Genomic DNA, 23,339 nt, shown 5'->3' on the forward strand with positions numbered 1-23,339 from the left:
CCTTTATTTAAACAAGAACACCCTGCGACTCTCACACGCTTTTGGCCCTTCGGATTCCTTTTGAGCTCGAGCTCTCTCTCTTCTTCTCCTCCTCCTCCCTTTGGCTTTGGCTTTGCTCTCTTTGCTGTTCTAAGCAGGTAAGCTTCGTTTCCACGATCGCAGAACTCATGTGTGTTTTGGTTGTTGAGAATGATAATCTGATCCATGTTCGGAAAACTGAGTAATACTTTAGCATGAATATAATAATATTTTTTTTTGGGTGTGAATTATTGGTTCTGGTTTTTCTGCTTTGATGGGTTTTAGTGGCCTTTGATCAAGGGGGTTGGGTTGAAAGAGGTGAGATTGGAGAGGTATTTGAGTTCAAAATTGATTGAATGAGAAGTTGAATTTTGGGAAATGATTTGGTGTTTGGTTTTGTTTTTTTTTTTTTAACAGGGAAGTCCTACATCTCTTTTTGCGGGGGGACTCCCGACAGTTCAACTCAAGCGGTAAGTCTCCGGAAGAGGCTGCTATGCTTACTGATTGATAAAGTTCATTGCTTTTTAATTTGAATGTAAAGTTCAAATTTTACTTCAAATAGTTGTAATGGGGATTAGAGACCTCTGATTCTGAAGTTTAGATCCTATGAACGTTGGTGTGTGTTTTGTGTAATTACATTAGGGACCTTTAATTGCATAAAGGGTTTGCACTTGGTCTTGTTTATAATGAGTTTTCGGTCTCTAGCTGTTAAGGATTGCTGGCTGTCGGGTTTTAAACTGTGAGGTCATTCTTTGTTAATTGGTTGTAGTAGGATCTAGTTGGTTTCTTAATGCATATGTGTGATTTAGGTTTGCTGAGTCTTTAGTGCTGTGAATTAAGCCTGTCGTGATCTTTTGGTTGCAGTTAAGTCCATATCTAAATGTGTGCTTATGGACAAGCTTATGTATGAACATAATTGAAGTAATGATGCTTAATATTACTGTTCCTTAGTTCGTACAAAGTCAACAAAGCAACAATCTTAGCTGAACCAACGGTGAAGCTATAATAATCCGTGTATGAAAACTAGCTGTTAAAAATGACAGAAAATCAATGCATACAAGTTACATAATATCTTTCCTATGAATTGTTTGACTTTGATGGCTTAAAGCATGCTGTGTTGCTATCTTATCATATTAACTTGCAAGATCTCAAATATGTAACTATTTTATGAGCTGTATATGTTTATTTTGGTGCTGTATTGTAGGAAAAATGATTAAGCTATTTAAAGTGAAGGAAAAGCAGAGGGAGCTTGCTGAAAATGCCAATGGAAAGACACTGGTTAAGAAGCAAAGCGCAGGAGAATTACGGCTTCATAGAGGTATGCCATGTCAAAGTTTTACATATCTGTTATTGTTTAGGCGTTCTTTTTCCAAGGTATCTGAAAGAGGTGCCTCATTGTTCACATTTAAGCAAGCAACACGTAATAAACATTGAATAACATAACTTTGTATCGCAGTGTGTCAAGTTTTTGAGTTTTGACAACTTGCTTGTTATGCATGAAATTTAGCAGTTTTATAAATGCCTCTCTTTTTTATTTTATTTTTTATTTTTCTGGGATGCTAAGGTGGTAAAGGTTGTGAGGGGCGAATGACACCTTGTAATGGCCTTTTATATTGGCAGTCATGTCACAAAGACTGACCTCCAGTCATCTTGCTTTTCCTAGATGAGTTTAAAAATGACAGTCTTGTAAAAAAGGGGCAAAAAGATAAACAATGAAACTGATACAGGCTTGTAATGGCATGTTATATTGACAGTTATGTCAAAAGAGACCATTACAAGCCATGGGATACTATTGTAGCTGATTTATTATGCAAAGGATACCCCCAGTCGTGGGATATTTTACATTTCCTAGATGAATTTAAAATGATAGCCTTGTAAAGAGGGGGAGAAGAAGAAAAGGATAATGATGGTGATATAGGCTTGTGTTCTAATTTTTTTGTTGGGTTTCCATTGCAGATATTAGTGAGCTGAACCTACAGAAAACATGTACCATAGCATTCCCCAATGGTAAGGACGATTTAATGAACTTTGAGGTTACCGTCCGGCCTGATGAAGGATACTATCTGTAAGTGATTTATTGTGCAAAGTCTCATCCTGTCTTTGTCAGGCTGAATCCTATATGGTTTTTAAGACTTGCATCTTCATTGTTGTTTTCATTAAAGAGATTTTTAACATGACAAATTCAACTTATTTAATCCTCTCAGTTCTTCAAAGTACGGATTTGAGTAAGAAAAGTCTCTAATAATTTGAAAATTGAGGATTGCCATCTCTAGGGATTTGAGATATTTGGATGACTCTGATACTCCCAAGGGCAACAGATTAAGGGTTTAGGCATTTTTAAATCATGAAGTTTAAAGATGCTCTCATCGTTTGATCTATTATTTTCTTTGTGATCACTTGCTTTTATATTGGTGGTGGAGACTGGGGTGTTTGATTTTTGATATAGGAGTTTTAGACTTCACTGCCTAACTCAGTGTGCTATCGCAGAGGCGGTACATTTATGTTCACATTTCAAGTTTCTCCCATGTATCCTCATGAGGCGCCAAAGGTCAAGTGCAAGACAAAGGTACACTATCCTGTCTTGTTATCTGCACACGTCGTTCTTGTCTAGATAATGTTGCTCCCAGGCATAAAAGTTGTCTCAACAGTATTTTCTACTTGCAGGTCTATCATCCTAATATTGACTTGGAAGGAAACGTCTGCCTCAACATTCTAAGAGAAGACTGGAAACCTGTTTTGAATATCAATACTATAATATATGGACTCTTTCATCTTTTTACGGTATTGATTATTCTTTCATAAGTTGGTTCTAAACAAGTCGGTTAGTTTCTTAAATCTCATCTTGTTTTTGTGAATGCAGCAACCCAATTATGAAGATCCCCTTAATCATGATGCAGCTGCTGTCCTAAGGGATAACCCCAAGATGTTTGAGTCCAATGTGAGAAGAGCTATGTCTGGTGGGTATGTGGGGCAGACCTTATTCCCGCGGTGCATGTAGAAGCTGCTTTTGTTTATACACCAGATTCATCCTTAAAGGTATGTGGGATTGTACATTTGGTCGTCAAAGCTTCTCTCTCTTCTGGTGTACTGGAACGTGAATTCTTCTAATCAGGCAAGGCTTAAGTACGCTTATGAAACCTGGTGGTGTTACTTTGTGAAATGTTTAAGATATTGGCTGGAAAAACATGGTATATTCTCATAAGTTTGATGTGGATTATTGCAGAATTCTAGAATGGAGGCTTCAATTGTGTATTTATTTTCTAAATTAAAATGGGAAAGAACATGCTTTTTCCTACTTTTTTTTTATCCAATTTGTATCCAGCTGCAACTTAAAATATTTGTTCAAAAATGCTAGACATTAATCTTATCTTCTACTGAATCTATTTTGTTTCATTTTACATAATTTGCCCGTTGAACCATAAAATACATCATGTCCAATAGTGTAAATAATCATATAATACCTCTGCTAGTTTGGGATACTGTTTCTTCTTCCCAGGTCGAGTGAACAACTTAAATAAATCAGTGATCACTTTGAACTGTGCTGATATGTTTCACAATACGGAATTCACTTTCTTCTCGGATTTCATGCTTTTTAAGCTGAATTAAGGAAGAATTTTTGGAATTGTATAGCAGTATTGAAAAATACATTATGGTGCTTCCAATCTTTCTTTGGCAATCCTTAGACAATGAGACACTCTTTCTGCTTTCTTAAGCCAAATATCACTGGGGTTTATGCTCACGAAGATTTGAAGGTCTTAAGCCTTATTGCTTAGTATCGTTTTACCTGCCTTTGATTTAATGCCCTATGCCCCCTATGAATCTGAAATTTCCGGAATGTGCTCTGAAAACTCTAAATTGCCTGTTTCCTAAATGGAGAAGGTTGCATGCAAACTCAAACTTTTGAAGCAAACTACCATGCAGCTCCATGTTCTCCAATTCTATGCTCTTCTCAAGTGGTTGTGTTGAATATTGCCAGTGTTCATCAAATTCTCCAGTAAGTCGTGAGTATTCTCTTGAACATGCTCTAGAGCGCGTAAACTCTTCATCCAAAGGAAAGAATGAAGACTCCAGTATTGCAAATATATGCATCAGGACCATCGAGCTGATGGATAGGTTTCCATAACTTGCTGCACACAGATCGGCAGTGTTGTCAACCAAGAATCCATGTAACATATTTTCTAACAAGTACAAAGTGCAACACTAACTATGAGTCTATGACTAGTATTTATATCAGCAGGACCATAGTTATAGCAGTACATGGAAATGCAACATTGCAGACCCAAACGACCAACTTTGGAACATGGAACCCTGGCAAATATGGGAATCAAGAGATATCTGGATCTTCAGGAACATCAAACAGCGTCCTGTCAAGGTCCTCAATGCTGCTACTAATTCACCTTCTATCTTAGTGCTCAAAGCTATTAGTTGATGTCTTTTCCGCCATCACTTAAGCCGAGCTGAAGTTTGATAGTTGTTTTGTTCATGCTTATAGAGCTTAGGATGCCTTTATTATTCGAGATTCTGAAGGCTGCCTCTGTTTGCAAGCTCAAGGAATATTGGCAGAACTGGGGTGCATCTTGTGAGCTTCATGCTCCCTGTGAAGGTTACAGCCATGAACGACAATTGCTCGGAGATTATGATAGAAGTTGACTCCAAGACTATCACTGATTATGTTAGTAGGAGCTGCTCTAGTATCCCTTTGGAGATTAACATCCATTGTCAAAGATCTCAAGCATCTGTTCCAAGATGAAAGCTTTGTAGCTGATGCACCCGCCTAGTGCCTCCCCCTTATATGTCATTACTGTTAAGGACCTCTTTGAGATGAGTTCTGCATTGGATAACCTATTTTGAATATAGTGAAGGTTTGAGTACTACATTGTCAATTAATCTTGTTCATCCCTTTTTGTGAAGAAGATAATAAAGTAAAGCACCAGAAGTAGTATTTAGCCATCATGGTACATTGTGGAGTACGAGTTGTCTGGTTACTTTTCAAGCTTTTCCAGACATCCTGCTTTACTTGCCAGATAATAAAGCAAGCTAATCTATTCCTAGACCCAAAAGAACTGTTCAACGCAACTAACCTACCAGAGAACTATTGGCTAAACTCACATTTTGGCCACGAGAACTTCACTTTACAACATAAAAATCCTATATGACATCCAGCAAAGGAAACTAGTACAGTTCTTCCTGTCTACAGAATTTGACTACTGTTACAAAAAGTGTAGCCAAAGTTAGTAGCTCTTCAATAAAAAATTTCCTTGCGGATGTGCAGAAGTGGCTCTTCTCTTGCGAAAGACTATTGCGGTGCATCAACATCATCTTTAAGATTGATCAAGTTGAAGAGATGCTCATCAATCTTGATCGAGTCCAACACCCTCACTAGGAAAATGTCAGTATAAAGTTCCATAATATTTGACCCATAAGTGAGACATTGAGTATGGCATGAGTCTTGAAACATGGAAGTTCCAGCACCATACATTGAAATGGACCATGAGCTTGATTTCACTAAGACACGTAGTGGATGAAACAGAAGAATGACCAAAGATGCTGGGAAGGTGAAAGACTCAAGATGATAGTGACTTGGTTCAGTTGGTTCCTTCAAAGCCTTCAAAAATACTTAATCTGATGTCAATCACAAACACATACATGATAGTAAACCTCACTTACATAAAGTCCCAAGCGTTGTAGCTACATCATTTCTATGTCAAACCACCATAAAACAAACTATTTCAGCATAAATATATATGCTGATAAGATTGATAAGATTTAAGGGGAAAGAGACTGATAAGATTTACATAGACTCGAGAGTCGAGACATATCTCTAGTTCTCACTAATCGCTAGAGGCATTACCTCTAGGCTCACTAATTTCCTCTCTAGTAATTTTAGGAAACCACAACAAACTTTTTTTTGGATGATATCAGATAGACAGATACCTGGAAACAAATACCGTGAACAGTGACAGTTTTCTTTTCATCAGTTTCATCACTCATCTAATCTATCAGGGATAGCATTCCATATAAAGTGGAGAAACAATTACATCTTAGTAACAAAGGTAAGCATAAGCCAATAATACTCCATTTTAATTTGATATCAATCACAGTTGAATGACGGAAAATAATCATAATTATAACATCTGATTATATTATCCAAGTAGTTATATGTAGTGGCAGATATGCAGAAATGAACATGATCCACAACTTTATTGATGACAATAATGTTTCAATCAGACAGAAAAGACCATATATGAACAGTTTGACTGAGCAATCGTCAAAAGTTCAAAACTGATGATCATGAGACACTTGTTTACAATTTCTGAAAAAAAAAAATGGAATGACTAAACTATCTAAAATCTATTGACATTTTGTGATTTTGCTGGAAAAATCTATTAACATATGACATCTGAAGAACATCACAAAACAGAGTAGAAACACCAAGAAAATTGTATGGAAGTGCAAAAGAATGTAGATTTGTCAAGACTCCTCCAGTCAATGTACAAGCTTCTTGACAATAGTAGCCATGTACTTTCCGTGATGCTCTGCAAGAGCGAGCTCTGTCTCAGTTGGTGCCCTTGTGCCATCTCCAGAAAGAACCCCAGAACCATATGGAGACCCTCCTCTAAGGGAGTCCATTTGGAACATTCCAGCACCAAAGGTGTAGCCAATTGGAACATATATCATTCCATGGTGTGCTAACTGAGTAATGGCTGTCCAACTGAGCAAATATGCATTGACATAGTTTTGATGAGGATGGGATCGATAACATAAGATATTATTCTATATTACAACAGCTACAGAACATAAATAAATGTGGACACAACAACACAAGCATTCAGAAACTAAGTAGGAAGCACAGGAAATTTTAGTCTATAGTAGAATGGATGAGCATTTATATTGGTGAAATTGCATAGTAATCAACAAACTAGTAGCATTGGCAAGGCAACAGTTCATACAAGCAACACGAACTATAAACTACATTCACCTACGGGCTACATAAGCTCATTTAAGTAGATGAGGTTCAAACACTGACCATCTTGTATCATATACATTTTATCTTGTATATGATACCAGATGGAAACCAACTAAGCTGTCACTGGTGCTTCTAATAGGTTCTAGGATCTAACGCATTTATCATAATCTTAATCAAATAGGAAATGGAAGTACTGATTATTCTCAGATTCAATAAATAGAGAAAAATATTATTGGCTGATTTACTTTAGTTGAATAATGACAAAGCAATGCCTAGACTTCATCGTTTTGAATATATATCTTTGTTTACTTCTGATACTATCTCCAACCACTTTCAGCTTACCTGGTGCAGTATTAGTTCATTATATAAAAATGAGCTTATTTAAGCATCTTACAACAGTACAAGACAGGCTGTTACTTCAGCACCCTAAAGGAGTGTTTCAGAAGGGGTTGAAACTTGAACCTAACTTCAGTTCCATATCCTTTATCCCATTGGATAAAGATCTTGAAAGTTGACACCCAACCCCCGTCTACTAATTTGGAAGTCATCATGGACAATTCAAAAGACCAATTGCTCTACCAAAGAATAAAGAATGTACATTTCATGTAGTTGGAGCCACATTGTTCAAAACTACAGAACACAATTGACAATGTATACAAGCAATGTGATCGAACATAGAATCCAAACTCCAATGCTCTTGCATTTAACACTTTTACTTGAATATGCAATTTACAAACCTTTTCCCTTAGACACCAACTTCTAATTCACGTCATACCACTCAAACATACCAAATGCGCCAACATTCAACTACCAGCAAAAGCATTAAGTAAAAACACAATTCTTCAACCAACGAATTCGAAATAAAAAACCAAGGGAGTCTTACTAACGCATTAGTCTCCTGTCCACCACCCTGTGTGCCAGTACTCACAAAGAACCCAGCAGGCACCCCTGCAAGCTTCTGCTCCCTCCAAAGCTCCCCCGTGGAGTCGAAAAACGCCTTCATCTGAGCAGCCATTGACCCATACCGGGTAGGAAACCCAAACAAAACCCCATCAGCCTCCACCAGTCTCTCAGGCACTATCACAGGCACCCCAGGAATGGTTTTCTTGTCCGATTGGAGACGATCAAGATGCTGAGACAGTCATCATTACCCTTTTTTTTTTTTTTTTTCCAATAAGGTTCTAATGACCATTATATTAGAGAACGATTTTGACAGTGACCTCATCGGTTATCGTTTTCGATCAGAAGTCGGGGGAGGCCTTTTCTGGTAATTTCACCCGCTTCCTTTCATTTTCCCCCTCTCAATCACCTCATATTGTTGATCAAAAAAAAAAAAAAAATCACCTCATATTTTTGACGTCAAATGATTTTTCAATGTAAACTTCTAGATATGCACAACACACATCTTCTGACTGCTGACAAACAATATTCAAGAGTAGTGTGAGAAATATTTAGATAGGGCAAACGTATTAGCCAATCAATCACGTACGCCCAATCAACCACGTTTCTTTATTTTTTAATTGTATTTCAAAACAACTTATGTTTAATTATAATGAAATATCCAAAACACCCCCTGCATATTGGCTGGACATACTGCCGCGTGGCGCGCCAGCCCTACCTAAAAATCTCTCGAGTAGTGACATTTAGAATTTCCATTTTACAATCTTACACTTTTGGTAAGCTAAATTTTGTCTTTACTAACTTAAATTTTGTATTTTTATGAGAATTTTGAAAAAAAAAGAAAGAGAGTGTGAATTACAAATTAGAGAGTGTAGATTTCACTCTCTTAACTATATGTGAATTAAATTCAATGTTGATATGATTTCCTTATGCACTTTAATATGAAAATTAAAAACAAGATTAATGATATCTTTGAGTTTGTAAACCACAATTAGTAAAATGTTATCGATTTGATTATTATGCAAGATGAGCCTACAAGAGCGCCATTTAATTGAGCCAATGGAGACATGGAGTCACCATGTCTAAGAATGAGGTGGATTCTGTAGATGTAGTGGCTAAATCAGAAAAGTGAGTTTCATAGATATGGTCAGCTACTCATATTTTTTTGATCGAGATCACATGTTTTTTTTCAAAAGCTTTCTAAGCCCAGAAACTAAATCGTATCGGGGAAGTCTACTACTTAGACGTTATGACTAAATCCATCAGTGTTACTCTCAGCTACCTTTAATGGGCAGCACTGTAGGGATTTTTTATTTTATTTTACAAGTAGTATGTGAATATGTGTAATATACTGTTACAATGTGCTTTTGTCAATTGTGAAAGAACCAATTTAGTGATTTTGGCATTATTGTTTAGTAAGTACTCAGTTATTGCTTAAGATGATGTATCATGTATACCAGTGACCTAGCTTAAACTAATTATTTAGGATTGAGTTAAATACATTTTGCATTTTGTATAGGTTTCCAAATATATCTTGCATTGGCATTGTAAGCTCATCCCATTCATTCATCTGATTTCAATTTTTGTTTTGTTTTGTTTTTTTGTTTTTTTGTTTTTTTTTTGGTATTGCAATAAATTCGTAACTGGTTTTCTGAGATAGTAAATTAAGAGACACTGATCTTTTCTATTTTGAAGTTATAAGAAAATGAGTGACATTTCTTATTCCAATGGCAATGCCAATGTGAATGGAAATGGAAATGTTGTGAATGGTTACTAGAAGAGCTGCTGGTACGAGAAGGAAATCGAAGAAACCTTAGGCTGGAGCTTTGCTTTTAATATGTATAGTTACTTATGTATACATTTTCAGTACAACCAGTTACATTAATTTAGTAATCTTGGCTTCTACATCATTTTTTTTCTTTTTCTTTTTCTTTTTGTGGTTCCTATTTCATTTTATACTTGAATGCGGAAACACACACACACACACAAAACAAGAACTAGCTGACTTATGGCCCTATATTAAAATTTGAGAGTGAAAGTTCTTTACTTTACAAATTGAATGAAAAGTTTCATAATTTTACCATAGTAACATTTTTTTTTTGACAACAAATATTGGTTGGATTAGAGGTACCGCAGCATATAAATAAACCCGCGGCATCGCGCGGGATACTCTGCTAGTATAACCTATATATAATATCTCCCCAGACTTGGGTCTTTGAGAAAGGAAGCCAAAGACTCTGGCTTTAGAGCAGATTTCTCTGAAACTTGTCTTGGCCTATAATGGGGAGTTCTCATTAGCAACTGGGTGTTATACAGTTCTGGGTTTGCGGCTAGAAATTGCAGCAAAATTGAGATAACTCACCATGGCAGTGTCAACGCAGCTTCACTCACTTACCACTCTTGCTTCATTGACTCACCGCACTAAGGTCAAGTTTAACAGCGCCTGCTGCGCAGCTCTGTTTCCCAATGCAAAGCAAACAAGCCCATCCACGCTTTGCAGTGCTGTGCAGAGTGCACAGTCCACTGTTTCTGAGAGATCAAACCCACCATTTACTTCCTTCAATGAGGTACCAATTGGATTTTTTTTTTTTTTTTTTTTGGCGGTGAATGAAACACAATTGGGTTTGTGAGAGATTTGTTGTTGTTGTTGTGTTTTGCAGTTGATTGAGTCCTTGATTGATAAGGTGGATTTGTCGGAGTCCGAAGCCAAAGCTTCATTGGAGTTCTTGCTGAGTGATGCTAATGAGGCTTTGATTAGCGCCTTTCTTGTGTTGTTGAGAGCCAAAGGAGAGACTTATGAAGAAGTAAGTAATCTCTTAAAGACAAGAACTTTAGAAAGAAGTAGCATTGTGAGTTGGATCATGTTCTGTAAATTGTATTTTTATGTGGTCAGCATTCTCTATTACTCTTGTTTGTGACTTCTGAAAGCAGTCATGGAAGGCTATTTGTTCCTCTCGATATGTGAAATCGGTTAGCTTTGACATTTGAATTTGGAAGGCAACTTAGATGCTGGATTAGTTTTAATACTAGAGCTAGTCATTTTATTCATGAAATTGAGTGAGTGTCAATTCACTTTAGATTACATTAAGTTTCTGTTCTTAATAAAGATGATGTTGTGGTTTATAATGTTGCTTAAAATCAGGAAAACTGAAGCGTGCTGTGGCATTAATATTTTGTAGAGGTCCCCTGAATAAACTGGGGACTGAGAATACCTGCTCCAAAGTAGCCATTAAAGTTTGTAATAGCTTGTTAAAGAAACAGAGCTAGAGCTGGAAAGGTAAATTGATAGAGAAATTGTATTGTATTGAATTGACTCAAATTACAATGAATAGTTACATATATTTATACAAGCTATAGAGAATTCTAGATTGGTGTAGACACTTTGAGATACTTTCACTTGTGAATGCATAGTACTGTGCAGTATGAGTCTTGGCAGTATATGTGAAGGATAGGCACGCTTATGCTTTTTTATCAGTGTTCTTGGCTGTATGTTGGGGATTGTATTCCTTGTGTGCATCTACATCACTGGTCATGTGTTCATGCTGGGATAGAGTGATCATAGTGTTATTACTTGTTATGTATGGCAGTTTTCTGCGCAAAATAGACTTTCAGGTACAAACAGGTTCCTTCAATTGGCCTATATATGCCACTCATCTCTATCCTGTCTCTCTACTATAGAAAGAACCATATATTTACTTAATGATGTATGGGCGATCCACTTCATAGACCTGATTCTTAAGTGAACGGTGGGAGCTGATCAAAGGGGTTACCTTGTTAAATTTGAAGGAAGATATGATATAAAGGATTACATGCTACACATTCAGCAAAATGGTGATTAAATATGTTGAATATTAAGCCTCCTCAAATATAAATGATTCTTCACTGTGTGACAACTTGTATTCTTTTGGTCTGTTTTGAGGGTGCATGATAATGGCACATGGACATGTAATATTATTTGGTGAGCGAATTGTCCCATGTTATTAGTTTCCTGTTCTGTTGCTCTGTGTGTGTGGTGGTTGAGTTAAAGCGTGCTTCTAGATTCTGTTGTTTTTCCTCTTGTTTGACTAGTTTATTTTCTTGTTTGTCTCTGTACTGTTGTCTGTGGCTGCTACTCTATTTTTCTGATTAAAATGTTCCTTTATATTTGTTTTGTCTATAATTTGTTTATCACTTTTTATGATTGAATAGATTGTGGGATTAGCAAAGGCAATGATAAAGCACAGTTTGAAGATTGAGGGCTTGGATGACGCAGTTGACATTGTTGGAACTGGTGGTGACGGAGCAAACACAGTAAACATTTCAACCGGGGCTTCAATACTTGCTGCAGCTTGTGGTGCAAAAGTTGCAAAGGTAATATCCATCTTCATTGACACTAGCATTGCTTTTTTTGCTAAACTTCTTTTCTTGAACTATGAATAATGGACAGATAATTGTCTGTATTTCAGCAAGGTAATCGTTCAAGTTCCTCTGCATGTGGAAGTGCAGATGTATTGGAAGCTTTGGGAATAATAATTGACTTGGACCCTGAGGTTGGTTCTTCTAACATTTGTTTTAAAAAGATGGATTGATGGTACAGTAGAGTCTAGTTAGTTTGCATCTTCTTCTCCAGGGAGATCCGGTTGAATGCCATAAACAAGGCCTACTCAAATCCTATTGGTTGCAATAGTTGTTTAGTTTTATAGCTGCAAGATATTGACATGAATAGATCGGAATTTAACTTATCTAATTCCATCAAGAATATCCAAAATATAAAGTTTAAAATGTGCAACTTTAGTGTTTTTCTTTGTGAGAATAAAACGCAAAAGAGTTCTGATGCTAATAGTTTATGCATATGCTCATGCGGTTTTTTATGTTGTTTTTTGTTTAAATAGGGGTCACGAGATGTGTTAATGAAGTAGGCATTGGTTTTATGATGGCACCAAAGTATCATCCTGCAATGAATGTCGTTCGTCCCGTAAGGAAAAAGCTAAAAGTAAAGACTGTATTCAACATTTTGGGACCTATGTTGAATCCAGCTAGAGTTCCTTTTGCTGTTGTTGGCGTATACAAGGAAGAATTAGTAAGTGTTCCATAGAACTAGAATGCATTAAACCTTACAAAAACAATGTACATATTGTTAAAATTCGGACTTTCCTATATAATTAACTATTTTCATATGCATTTGATTCATTTCTTAATTGGATAGGTCCTAAAGATGGCTAAAGCATTACAAAGCTTTGGCATGAAGAGAGCATTGGTTGTTCACTCGGAGGGCTTGGACGAAATGAGTCCCCTTGGTAAACTCTATCTTTTACATGAGATTATGATTATTTGGCAATTCTAAGACAATTGTTTGCGTTCTACTATCGTATAACTCATAGTTCTTTCTTAGCATCTCTGTTTGCACCAAAATATATGAATTTTACAAACGACAAAATTTCATAATTGAAAGTATGTCATATCTCCTATTCTACTTGATACATGAAGCGTTTTGATAGGCTGGGATGCAACTGTTCCCTAACTAAAATGTCAAATTTTGATTGGGTGTGAGAAACAACAAAATTTCATAATTAAAAATACTTTTATCTCAACCGGATAAATGGTACGTAAATCAATTACTAGAGGATGAATCACATTCGATCAATTGATTCGGATAGAATTTGTCCAACTTTGATTTAATTTCAGAAACGATAAAATTTCATAATAAAATACGCTACCTCAATGATAACTGATATACAAAATCTTAGAAGAGGACGATTCACGTGTAGATAGATTTGAATTTGGCAAATGACAAAATTTCATAATAAAATACGTTACCTAAATGATAACTGATATACAAAATATTAGAAGAGAATGATTCACATGTAGATAGATTTGAATTTGGCAAACGACAAAATTTTATAATCAAAATACGCTACCTCAATGATAACCGATAAATTAAATATAAGAGAATAATTCACATTCGAGTTGTTCCCAACTGAATTGTCAAACTAGTGACAAATCACAAAATTATTTGTATCACAATTAAAGAACGAGTACAACAATCTCCGCCTGATAAGTTAAATACCAAGATTCGATAGATTGAGAACCTCTTGCATCCCAGCCTAGTAAGAATTTATGGCGAGTTATCTCCATTATAACCAACAAAGGCATATTCTAATACTAACAAAATTTTTAAAAATATACGTAAAATAAAAATTTCATAACTGTATCCAACAGAATTTGTGTATGCGATAAATGACAAAATTAATCATTTCATAACTAACAATGCCGTTAAATGCATCTCTGCCTAATTAATCAAACACCAAACTACAAGACAATTTGAAATCAAGACTAAACAGTCTCCAACCGGTTTTGCGAACCCTAACAGGATTTGACAACCAACAAATTGACTCATGAAATCCCTAATACCTTGAGTAAATAAGTAGCTAAGATTCATTAGCTAAACAATGGTAGTTCTTTCACTATTCTAGATATGGATTGCAGTATCAGCATCGGTGAGGCTTTATATCATGATGTAAATGCCAGGGTTACTCATATGTTGGACTGAGAGAGTTGTAAACATATTTTTGAGACTTATGCTTTCATATATAAATATATAATTGTTCCTCATAATTGAAAGAGAAAGCCACTTGATATTGGAGTTGACAGAGGGAGATCTCTAAGTCCACAACTATTTTATTTTCATTGAAACATACATGAGTTCTAAGATACAGAACTGCCTTATCTGCCCTATCAAGTGAAAATCTAAAACACAGTACAACAAAATTATAAGATTTAGTCGCCTTATTTTGTTCTCTCAATTTTGTCTCAAAGTTCATTGGCTCTACCATGGCTTTCATCTTGAAAACTTGAAACTTGATATCCAAAAGTTCCTGAAGCATCCTTAATAAATAACTGTATCTTTCCTCATTGTCTGCAATCATTAAATAAAACGGATTAAATGAAATAACATTTTCAATCATGTACTTAAGGTGTAGGCATGTAGCTAGATCACTTCACTTACATTCGAGAGAGATACGCATTGATCAAGCGTCTTGATAGCTTTTCCTGAAAGTTGTGTCTCACGAGCCAAAGAAACTCCTTCAGCCAAAGTGTTTACACGGCCGCTGACTAAAAGAGCTGCTGCTGCATTTAGGATCTAGCCAAAGTTGACAATGAATACATGTCTCAAACATAAGAAGCAATGACATTGATATATTGCTCAAGGAAACTTACAAACGCATCTGCCATGGAACCTTTCTCTCCTGATAATACGCGCTTTAATGCCTCAGCGTTATACTCTGGATCTCCACCTCGCAAATCATCTATAGTGCATCGAGGAATTCCAAAGTCCACTGTAATATAAAAATTTTGATTTTATTAGAATGAAGATGATAACATAAACTTTAAGGATAATGAAACTATTCAAATTTCCCAAAGCATAAAGAATTTAATGGTTGAGAACTAGAGGCAATTCTCACATGGATCAAAGGAGAACTTCTCAATCTTATTAGGAGTCACATTAAGGATATGTCCAGGTCCTATATTCAAATCAATTACACAAAAGTTAGGATTTACATTTTGGTGCAAACAGAGATGCTAAGAAAGAACTATGAGTTATACGATAGTAGAACGCAAACAATTGTCTTGGAATTGCCAAATAATCATAATCTCATGTAAAAGATAGAGTTTACCAAGGGGACTCATTTCGTCCAAGCCCTCCGAGTGAACAACCAATGCTCTCTTCATGCCAAAGCTTTGTAATGCTTTAGCCATCTTTAGGACCTATCCAATTAAGAAATGAATCAAATGCATATGAAAATAGTTAATTATATAGGAAAGTCCAAATTTTAACAATATGTACATTGTTTTTATAAGGTCTAATGCATTCTAGTTCTATGGAACACTTACTAATTCTTCCTTGTATACACCAACAACAGCAAAAGGAACTCTAGCTGGATTCAACATAGGTCCCAAAATGTTGAATACAGTCTTTACTTTTAGCTTTTTCCTTACAAGACGAACGACATTCATTGCTGGATGATACTTTGGTGCCATCATAAAACCAAACCCTACTTCATTAACACATCTCGCGACCCCCTATTTCAACAAAAAACAACATAAGAAACCGCACGAGCATATGCATAAACTGTTAGCATCTGAACTCTTTTGCGTTTATTCTCACAAAGAAAAACACTAAAGTTGCACATTTTAAACTTTATATTTTGGATATTCTTGATGGAATTAGATAAGTTAAATTCCGATCTATTCATGTCAATATCTTGCAGCTATTAAACTAAACAACTATTGCAACCAATAGGATTTGAATATGCCTTGTTTATGGCATTCAACCGGATCTCCCTGGAGAAGAAGATGCAAACTAACTAGACTCTAATGTACCATCAATCCATCTTTTTAAAACAAATGTTAGAAGAACCAACCTCAGGGTCCAAGTCAATTATTATTCCCAAAGCTTCCAATACATCTGCACTTCCACATGCAGAGGAACTTGAACGATTACCTTGCTGAAATACAGACAATTATCTATCCATTATCCATAGTTCAAGAAAAGAAGTTCAGCAAAAATAGCAACGCTAGTGTCAATGAAGATGGATATTACCTTTGCAACTTTTGCACCACAAGCTGCAGCAAGTATTGAAGCCCCGGTTGAAATGTTTACTGTGTTTGCTCCGTCACCACCAGTTCCAACAATGTCAACTGCGTCATCCAAGCCCTCAATCTTCAAACTGTGCTTTATCATTGCCTTTGCTAATCCCACAATCTATTCAATCATAAAAAGTGATAAACAAATATAAAGGAACATTTTAATCAGAAAAATAGAGTAGCAGCCACAGACAACAGTACAGAGACAAACAAGAAAATAAACTAGTCAAACAAGAGGAAAAACAACAGAATCTAGAAGCACGCTTTAACTCAACCACCACACACACAGAGCAACAGAACAGGAAACTAATAACATGGGACAATTCGCTCACCAAATAATATTACATGTCCATGTGCCATTATCATGCACCCTCAAAACAGACCAAAAGAATACAAGTTGTCACACAGTGAAGAATCATTTATATTTGAGGAGGCTTAATATTCAACATATTTAATCACCATTTTGCTGAATGTGTAGCATGTAATCCTTTATATCATATCTTCCTTCAAATTTAACAAGGTAACCCCTTTGATCAGCTCCCACCGTTCACTTAAGAATCAGGTCTATGAAGTGGATCGCCCATACATCATTAAGTAAATATATGGTTCTTTCTATAGTAGAGAGACAGGATAGAGATGAGTGGCATATATAGGCCAATTGAAGGAACCTGTTTGTACCTGAAAGTCTATTTTGCGCAGAAAACTGCCATACATAACAAGTAATAACACTATGATCACTCTATCCCAGCATGAACACATGACCAGTGATGTAGATGCACACAAGGAATACAATCCCCAACATACAGCCAAGAACACTGATAAAAAAGCATAAGCGTGCCTATCCTTCACATATACTGCCAAGACTCATACTGCACAGTACTATGCATTCACAAGTGAAAGTATCTCAAAGTGTCTACACCAATCTAGAATTCTCTATAGCTTGTATAAATATATGTAACTATTCATTGTAATTTGAGTCAATTCAATACAATACAATTTCTCTATCAATTTACCTTTCCAGCTCTAGCTCTGTTTCTTTAACAAGCTATTACAAACTTTAATGGCTACTTTGGAGCAGGTATTCTCAGTCCCCAGTTTATTCAGGGGACCTCTACAAAATATTAATGCCACAGCACGCTTCAGTTTTCCTGATTTTAAGCAACATTATAAACCACAACATCATCTTTATTAAGAACAGAAACTTAATGTAATCTAAAGTGAATTGACACTCACTCAATTTCATGAATAAAATGACTAGCTCTAGTATTAAAACTAATCCAGCATCTAAGTTGCCTTCCAAATTCAAATGTCAAAGCTAACCGATTTCACATATCGAGAGGAACAAATAGCCTTCCATGACTGCTTTCAGAAGTCACAAACAAGAGTAATAGAGAATGCTGACCACATAAAAATACAATTTACAGAACATGATCCAACTCACAATGCTACTTCTTTCTAAAGTTCTTGTCTTTAAGAGATTACTTACTTCTTCATAAGTCTCTCCTTTGGCTCTCAACAACACAAGAAAGGCGCTAATCAAAGCCTCATTAGCATCACTCAGCAAGAACTCCAATGAAGCTTTGGCTTCGGACTCCGACAAATCCACCTTATCAATCAAGGACTCAATCAACTGCAAAACACAACAACAACAACAAATCTCTCACAAACCCAATTGTGTTTCATTCACCGCCAAAAAAAAAAAAAAAAAAAATCCAATTGGTACCTCATTGAAGGAAGTAAATGGTGGGTTTGATCTCTCAGAAACAGTGGACTGTGCACTCTGCACAGCACTGCAAAGCGTGGATGGGCTTGTTTGCTTTGCATTGGGAAACAGAGCTGCGCAGCAGGCGCTGTTAAACTTGACCTTAGTGCGGTGAGTCAATGAAGCAAGAGTGGTAAGTGAGTGAAGCTGCGTTGACACTGCCATGGTGAGTTATCTCAATTTTGCTGCAATTTCTAGCCGCAAACCCAGAACTGTATAACACCCAGTTGCTAATGAGAACTCCCCATTATAGGCCAAGACAAGTTTCAGAGAAATCTGCTCTAAAGCCAGAGTCTTTGGCTTCCTTTCTCAAAGACCCAAGTCTGGGGAGATATTATATATAGGTTATACTAGCAGAGTATCCCGCGCGATGCCGCGGGTTTATTTATATGCTGCGGTACCTCTAATCCAACCAATATTTGTTGTCAAAAAAAAAATGTTACTATGGTAAAATTATGAAACTTTTCATTCAATTTGTAAAGTAAAGAACTTTCACTCTCAAATTTTAATATAGGGCCATAAGTCAGCTAGTTCTTGTTTTGTGTGTGTGTGTGTGTTTCCGCATTCAAGTATAAAATGAAATAGGAACCACAAAAAGAAAAAGAAAAAGAAAAAAAAATGATGTAGAAGCCAAGATTACTAAATTAATGTAACTGGTTGTACTGAAAATGTATACATAAGTAACTATACATATTAAAAGCAAAGCTCCAGCCTAAGGTTTCTTCGATTTCCTTCTCGTACCAGCAGCTCTTCTAGTAACCATTCACAACATTTCCATTTCCATTCACATTGGCATTGCCATTGGAATAAGAAATGTCACTCATTTTCTTATAACTTCAAAATAGAAAAGATCAGTGTCTCTTAATTTACTATCTCAGAAAACCAGTTACGAATTTATTGCAATACCAAAAAAAAAAAAAAAAACAAAACAAAACAAAAATTGAAATCAGATGAATGAATGGGATGAGCTTACAATGCCAATGCAAGATATATTTGGAAACCTATACAAAATGCAATATGTATTTAACTCAATCCTAAATAATTAGTTTAAGCTAGGTCACTGGTATACATGATACATCATCTTAAGCAATAACTGAGTATGACAAACAGTTATATTGAGATAGTGCTATAGGCAAAAGTGAATGAAAAAAATGAATTTCGTATCTGAGTCGATATTCATTGAACTCAAACATTTAAACAAAAAAACATTACTGAAATGAAAGCTAAAACATTCTGAGCTTGGTTTGAATTTCTTGTTAAGGCAACTCATGAGTCCTTTACGATTCAAATGTCACAGAAGGTCAGAAAATCAAGTGACTAATTCATGTCAACATTCATTGCTGAGGATGATATCTATTGCCTAAACCTCAAACTATCATTGATTAACACTATTGATACGATTAATATGTTGTAGAGTACAAACAAATAGAAATGTTATAAATTCATGAATAAAAGCCTTTACCTGTAGCTTCATTTATCTTTGACAGTGAACAGATGAAGCCATTGTTTGATTTTTTTCCTCTTGCTCAGTGATTTCCAGTTGTGAAACAGAGCTGATGCTGCACAAAGTAATTTTGAAAATGAAATTAGTTGCATTATGTGAGTAGAAATTCTTGATAATAGCATTAATTTGCTATACAGTGTCAACAAATGTAAATATCAGAATTCTTTGATGATTAAATTGATAGGCGAATAGCAGAACGCATGAATATGATAATGATGTACTTGAGCAAGAAGGAAGTTCAAAGTATGAAAGCAGGAAACAGTGGGTTCGAAAACATGATGTAGTTGAGCAAGAAATGAAGATCTTTTTCATGAATATAAATTATTGGTTTTATCAGAAAAGAATTAAAATCAAGTTGTCAACTGTTTAACAAAAAGAAGCCAAACAACCGAACCAACTTGAAACAATATAGAAAAAATAATAATGAATGCAAACAGAACCAGTAACTGATCTAAAACTTTAGTGTTTATAAGGATAGTGCCTAAAGTAATCAATCCACAAACAGAAAACGGAAAGGACTAAATCTAATCGGTCACAACAATTACAATAGTGCACAGCCTTCACCATTTTTCACTATCTCCTCTCTGGCACTTAAATTTAGTTGGCGATTGCCCAAAAGACAAATAAATTGAAGAGAATGGGTCTCATCAGTAGAGTTTTTGTGTGTAAACTCTGCATTTCTTTTAGCAGAGAATATCTAACTTGACCTCATCAAAATAAGACAGAAACACTAATCTTATTCTACCAATCTTTTTCTGGCAACTCATTCAATCAACTCAGCCAATAACAGCAAAAGACCTTTGATCAAAATCTTACAAAATCTGTCCAAAATCTGCAAGCAATCTGATGCCACCCAAATCAAAAGCCTTGAACTTGGTTTTTCCAATGCTTAACTTCTCAGATGTCAGATACTGGGTTGGTGCTGAAACTAATCTCTGCAATCAATACCCAGAATTAGAAAATCAAATACTCGTCTTAAGCCCAATTCCTATTCAATCATTCTCAGAGTGAAGCTCAAATCTTTTAATCAATTCTATGCTTATGGTTGAACACAACACAGAAATTGTATAACAACTCTCAAAATTGTTCACTTACCTAGCAATCAAACAGATCCCATATTGAAATCGAAACCAGAATTTCAATCAAAATCGAAATTACCTGAACTTACCCCAAAAACTAAGTATCGATCACAACCATATACCCAAATCCCTCATCTTCTCCTTGGCTCAAAACGCAGAGTTATCCAAAACGCAGGTCCTCTTCCTCCTCACAGCAAAACCGAACAATACCCTTACAAAATCGAAACCCAATTCAATTCAAAACCAACCACGGCAAAAAACCTCAATCAAAACTATAAACCAAAGACACGAATAAAAAACCAACCCAAAAGGTAGACGGCAGAACTATCCAAGACGCAGATCTTCTTCCTCCTCACAGAAAAACGGAATCTCCACTCTCTCTAGCTCTCTTTCGCTATCTCTGTTTCGACTGCTTTCTCCAGAAACCACGAACGAACTCGACTTGACCATAGAACGATGGCATCCCGTAAATGAGAGAAACAGAAGGGTAAAACCGCCACTTCACGTATGAACAGTTGAATGAACAGGGATAAACAGTCAAGATTATTCGGCTTTAGATTATAGTATAATAATAAGGATTTTTTTTTTTATTTTTTTTTTTTAGAGTCTGTTAAGGATACAATTATTTTTGGTTGAGTGTTTCTATTGGGACCTCCAAATCTACTCAGTTGACCTCACTCTATTATGAATTATTAAATGACATATATAACCTCTTATAAAATGACTATTAAGGACAATAATTATACCAAAAAAATATTATATTTAATTTCTCTAGACTTTCTAATTATTCTTTACTATTTTCCTTATCTATTTTCATTTTCCAATTTCACTACATACTCATTAAAGCATTTATATATATTTAATAAGAATTAAAACTACAATCAAGATCATGTGACATAAAAATTCCTATCATCATATATGTTGAACGCATATTGGTGAGGGATAACAAAAGAAATCATTTTATGACCTGAATCCCAGTCTATTCATTATATTTACAAAAAAAAAAAAGAGCTAGCAGTAAAAAAAAATCTAAAAAACTATTAAATAATTAATCATGAGATACAGAAAATAGAGAAAAAAATTAAACATTAAGAAAAATTACTCTTCATAAGATAAAAAGTTATACAACTTTAGGAGACAAATTGATATAGGCCAACGTCTTTGTAATTAAAATTGAAATTTTTATCTTATGTACATGCACATCCATCGATGGGATATTTACAGACGTGATGTGAAAAAATAAGCACGTTTCGCGGTCGTCAAGCCATCGGTCAACCAAGAAGACATATAAGTGACGACGGTTGACCAATTCGATCGAATTCGAAAATATGGTGAAATTGGCTATATTTTTTACCACACTTATAATTTATTGTAATAATCTCATCCAACGGTCGGTTTTTCCATTTTATTTGAATTGATAGAGATTGCTCTTTGGAGTGCATGATATATAAATATAGGTTTATAAGAGTAACTAAGTTTGACCTAGTTGATCGAATTCGAAACGAGAACCAAATTGGCTGGATTTTTTACAACCACCATAAAACATTACAATCTCTCTATCGAGCGATTGGTTTCTCTAAATTCATTTCCCACTTCATGGTTGCTTTAGAGTGAACCTAAACAATTTAAATGCAATATATAAGTCATACAACTTTAGGAGGCAAATTGGTATACGTCAACGTCTTTATAATTAAAATTGAAATTTGTATCTTATATCCATGCATATCCATCGATGGAATATTTATAAACGTGATGTAGAAAAATAAGCACGTTTCGTGGTTGTTACGCCATCGGTCAACCAAGAAGACATAGAAGTGACGACAGTTGACCAATTCGATCGGATTCGAAAATATGGTGAAATTTGCTAAATATTTTACCACACTCATAATTTATTGTAATGATCACATCCAACGGTTAGTTTTCTTATTTTCTTTGAATTAATAGACGTTGCTTTTTGGAGTGTGATATATAAATATAAGTTTATAAAAAAAAATTAGTATCTTTAATGATTTATTTGTAAATAAAGCCCGCATGGCCCAGCCCGAAAAAGGCCGCAAGGCCCGCTTTATATGGACGGGCTTGGATCATTCGATTTACAATAAAGCTACTATTTAAAAATATAGTAAGGCCCGGCCCGGCCCGTTGATGAGGCCTAGTTTTGACAAATGTTACTGTGTGGATGAGTCACACACTCATATCATGAACGTGGATACACGTCATACGAAGAGATAAGCTAGACCGGCCAGCCCCGACATGTAACTTGCACATTAAACGTTCTTTAATCTCAGGGCAGCTCCGACTACGCTGCCCGAAACCACCCTTCCTTGTATGCACCAACCTGCCCGCTGCCCAAAACCCTAGAAGAAGAAGAAGAAGAAGAAGAAGAAGAAGAAGAAGATCTCAGATCCTCCATTATAAATACCAAAGCGATCGATGCCTTCATTTCACAGCCTCTCTCATTCTTCTTCCTCCTCCATGTTTCCA

The 23,339-nt window shown here is 35.6% G+C and overlaps 4 protein-coding genes across 8 annotated transcripts; 2 read left to right on the forward strand and 2 right to left on the reverse strand.

The window, feature by feature from the left end:
• On the forward strand, positions 1-3,399 carry LOC112170467 (NEDD8-conjugating enzyme Ubc12). Its single transcript, XM_024307762.2, has 7 exons — positions 1-137; positions 436-488; positions 1,223-1,336; positions 1,975-2,083; positions 2,506-2,584; positions 2,683-2,799; positions 2,879-3,399. The coding sequence occupies exons 3-7, from the start codon at positions 1,228-1,230 to the stop codon at positions 3,014-3,016; spliced, it is 552 nt and encodes a 183-aa protein (XP_024163530.1). The 5' UTR covers positions 1-137; positions 436-488; positions 1,223-1,227; the 3' UTR covers positions 3,017-3,399.
• A 2,793-nt stretch (positions 3,400-6,192) lies between these two features.
• On the reverse strand, positions 6,193-8,170 carry LOC112170466 (probable NAD(P)H dehydrogenase (quinone) FQR1-like 2). The gene is made up of 2 exons (XM_024307761.2): positions 7,873-8,170; positions 6,193-6,730 (listed from the first exon to the last, which is right to left on the reverse strand). Exons 1-2 carry the CDS (start codon positions 7,998-8,000, stop codon positions 6,505-6,507), a joined length of 354 nt encoding a protein of 117 aa, XP_024163529.1. The 5' UTR covers positions 8,001-8,170; the 3' UTR covers positions 6,193-6,504.
• A 1,152-nt stretch (positions 8,171-9,322) lies between these two features.
• On the forward strand, positions 9,323-13,223 carry LOC121049876 (anthranilate phosphoribosyltransferase, chloroplastic-like). The gene is made up of 6 exons (XM_040508197.1): positions 9,323-10,452; positions 10,546-10,689; positions 12,074-12,235; positions 12,331-12,418; positions 12,757-12,944; positions 13,071-13,223. Exons 1-6 carry the CDS (start codon positions 10,249-10,251, stop codon positions 13,206-13,208), a joined length of 924 nt encoding a protein of 307 aa, XP_040364131.1. The 5' UTR covers positions 9,323-10,248; the 3' UTR covers positions 13,209-13,223.
• A 1,256-nt stretch (positions 13,224-14,479) lies between these two features.
• LOC112170274 (anthranilate phosphoribosyltransferase, chloroplastic) lies at positions 14,480-21,318 on the reverse strand. Of its 5 annotated transcripts, none has more exons than XM_024307501.2 (14): positions 21,160-21,318; positions 20,945-21,066; positions 20,593-20,711; positions 19,735-19,831; positions 18,234-18,419; positions 17,997-18,140; positions 16,467-16,628; positions 16,288-16,371; positions 15,758-15,946; positions 15,541-15,631; positions 15,328-15,387; positions 15,083-15,201; positions 14,871-15,005; positions 14,480-14,780 (listed from the first exon to the last, which is right to left on the reverse strand). In XM_024307501.2, the coding sequence occupies exons 4-14, from the start codon at positions 19,744-19,746 to the stop codon at positions 14,751-14,753; spliced, it is 1,212 nt and encodes a 403-aa protein (XP_024163269.1). In that variant the 5' UTR covers positions 19,747-19,831; positions 20,593-20,711; positions 20,945-21,066; positions 21,160-21,318; the 3' UTR covers positions 14,480-14,750. The 5 variants fall into 5 exon arrangements, with proteins under 5 accessions (XP_024163269.1, XP_024163267.1, XP_040364129.1 ...); XM_024307499.2 differs by having other exon boundaries at positions 18,234-18,484; XM_040508195.1 differs by having other exon boundaries at positions 18,234-18,595.
• Between the last annotated feature and the right edge of the window lie 2,021 nt (positions 21,319-23,339).

This window comes from Rosa chinensis, chromosome 6, assembly GCF_002994745.2.
Source record: "Rosa chinensis cultivar Old Blush chromosome 6, RchiOBHm-V2, whole genome shotgun sequence".
In the NCBI taxonomy this organism is placed as follows: Eukaryota; Viridiplantae; Streptophyta; class Magnoliopsida; order Rosales; family Rosaceae; genus Rosa; species Rosa chinensis.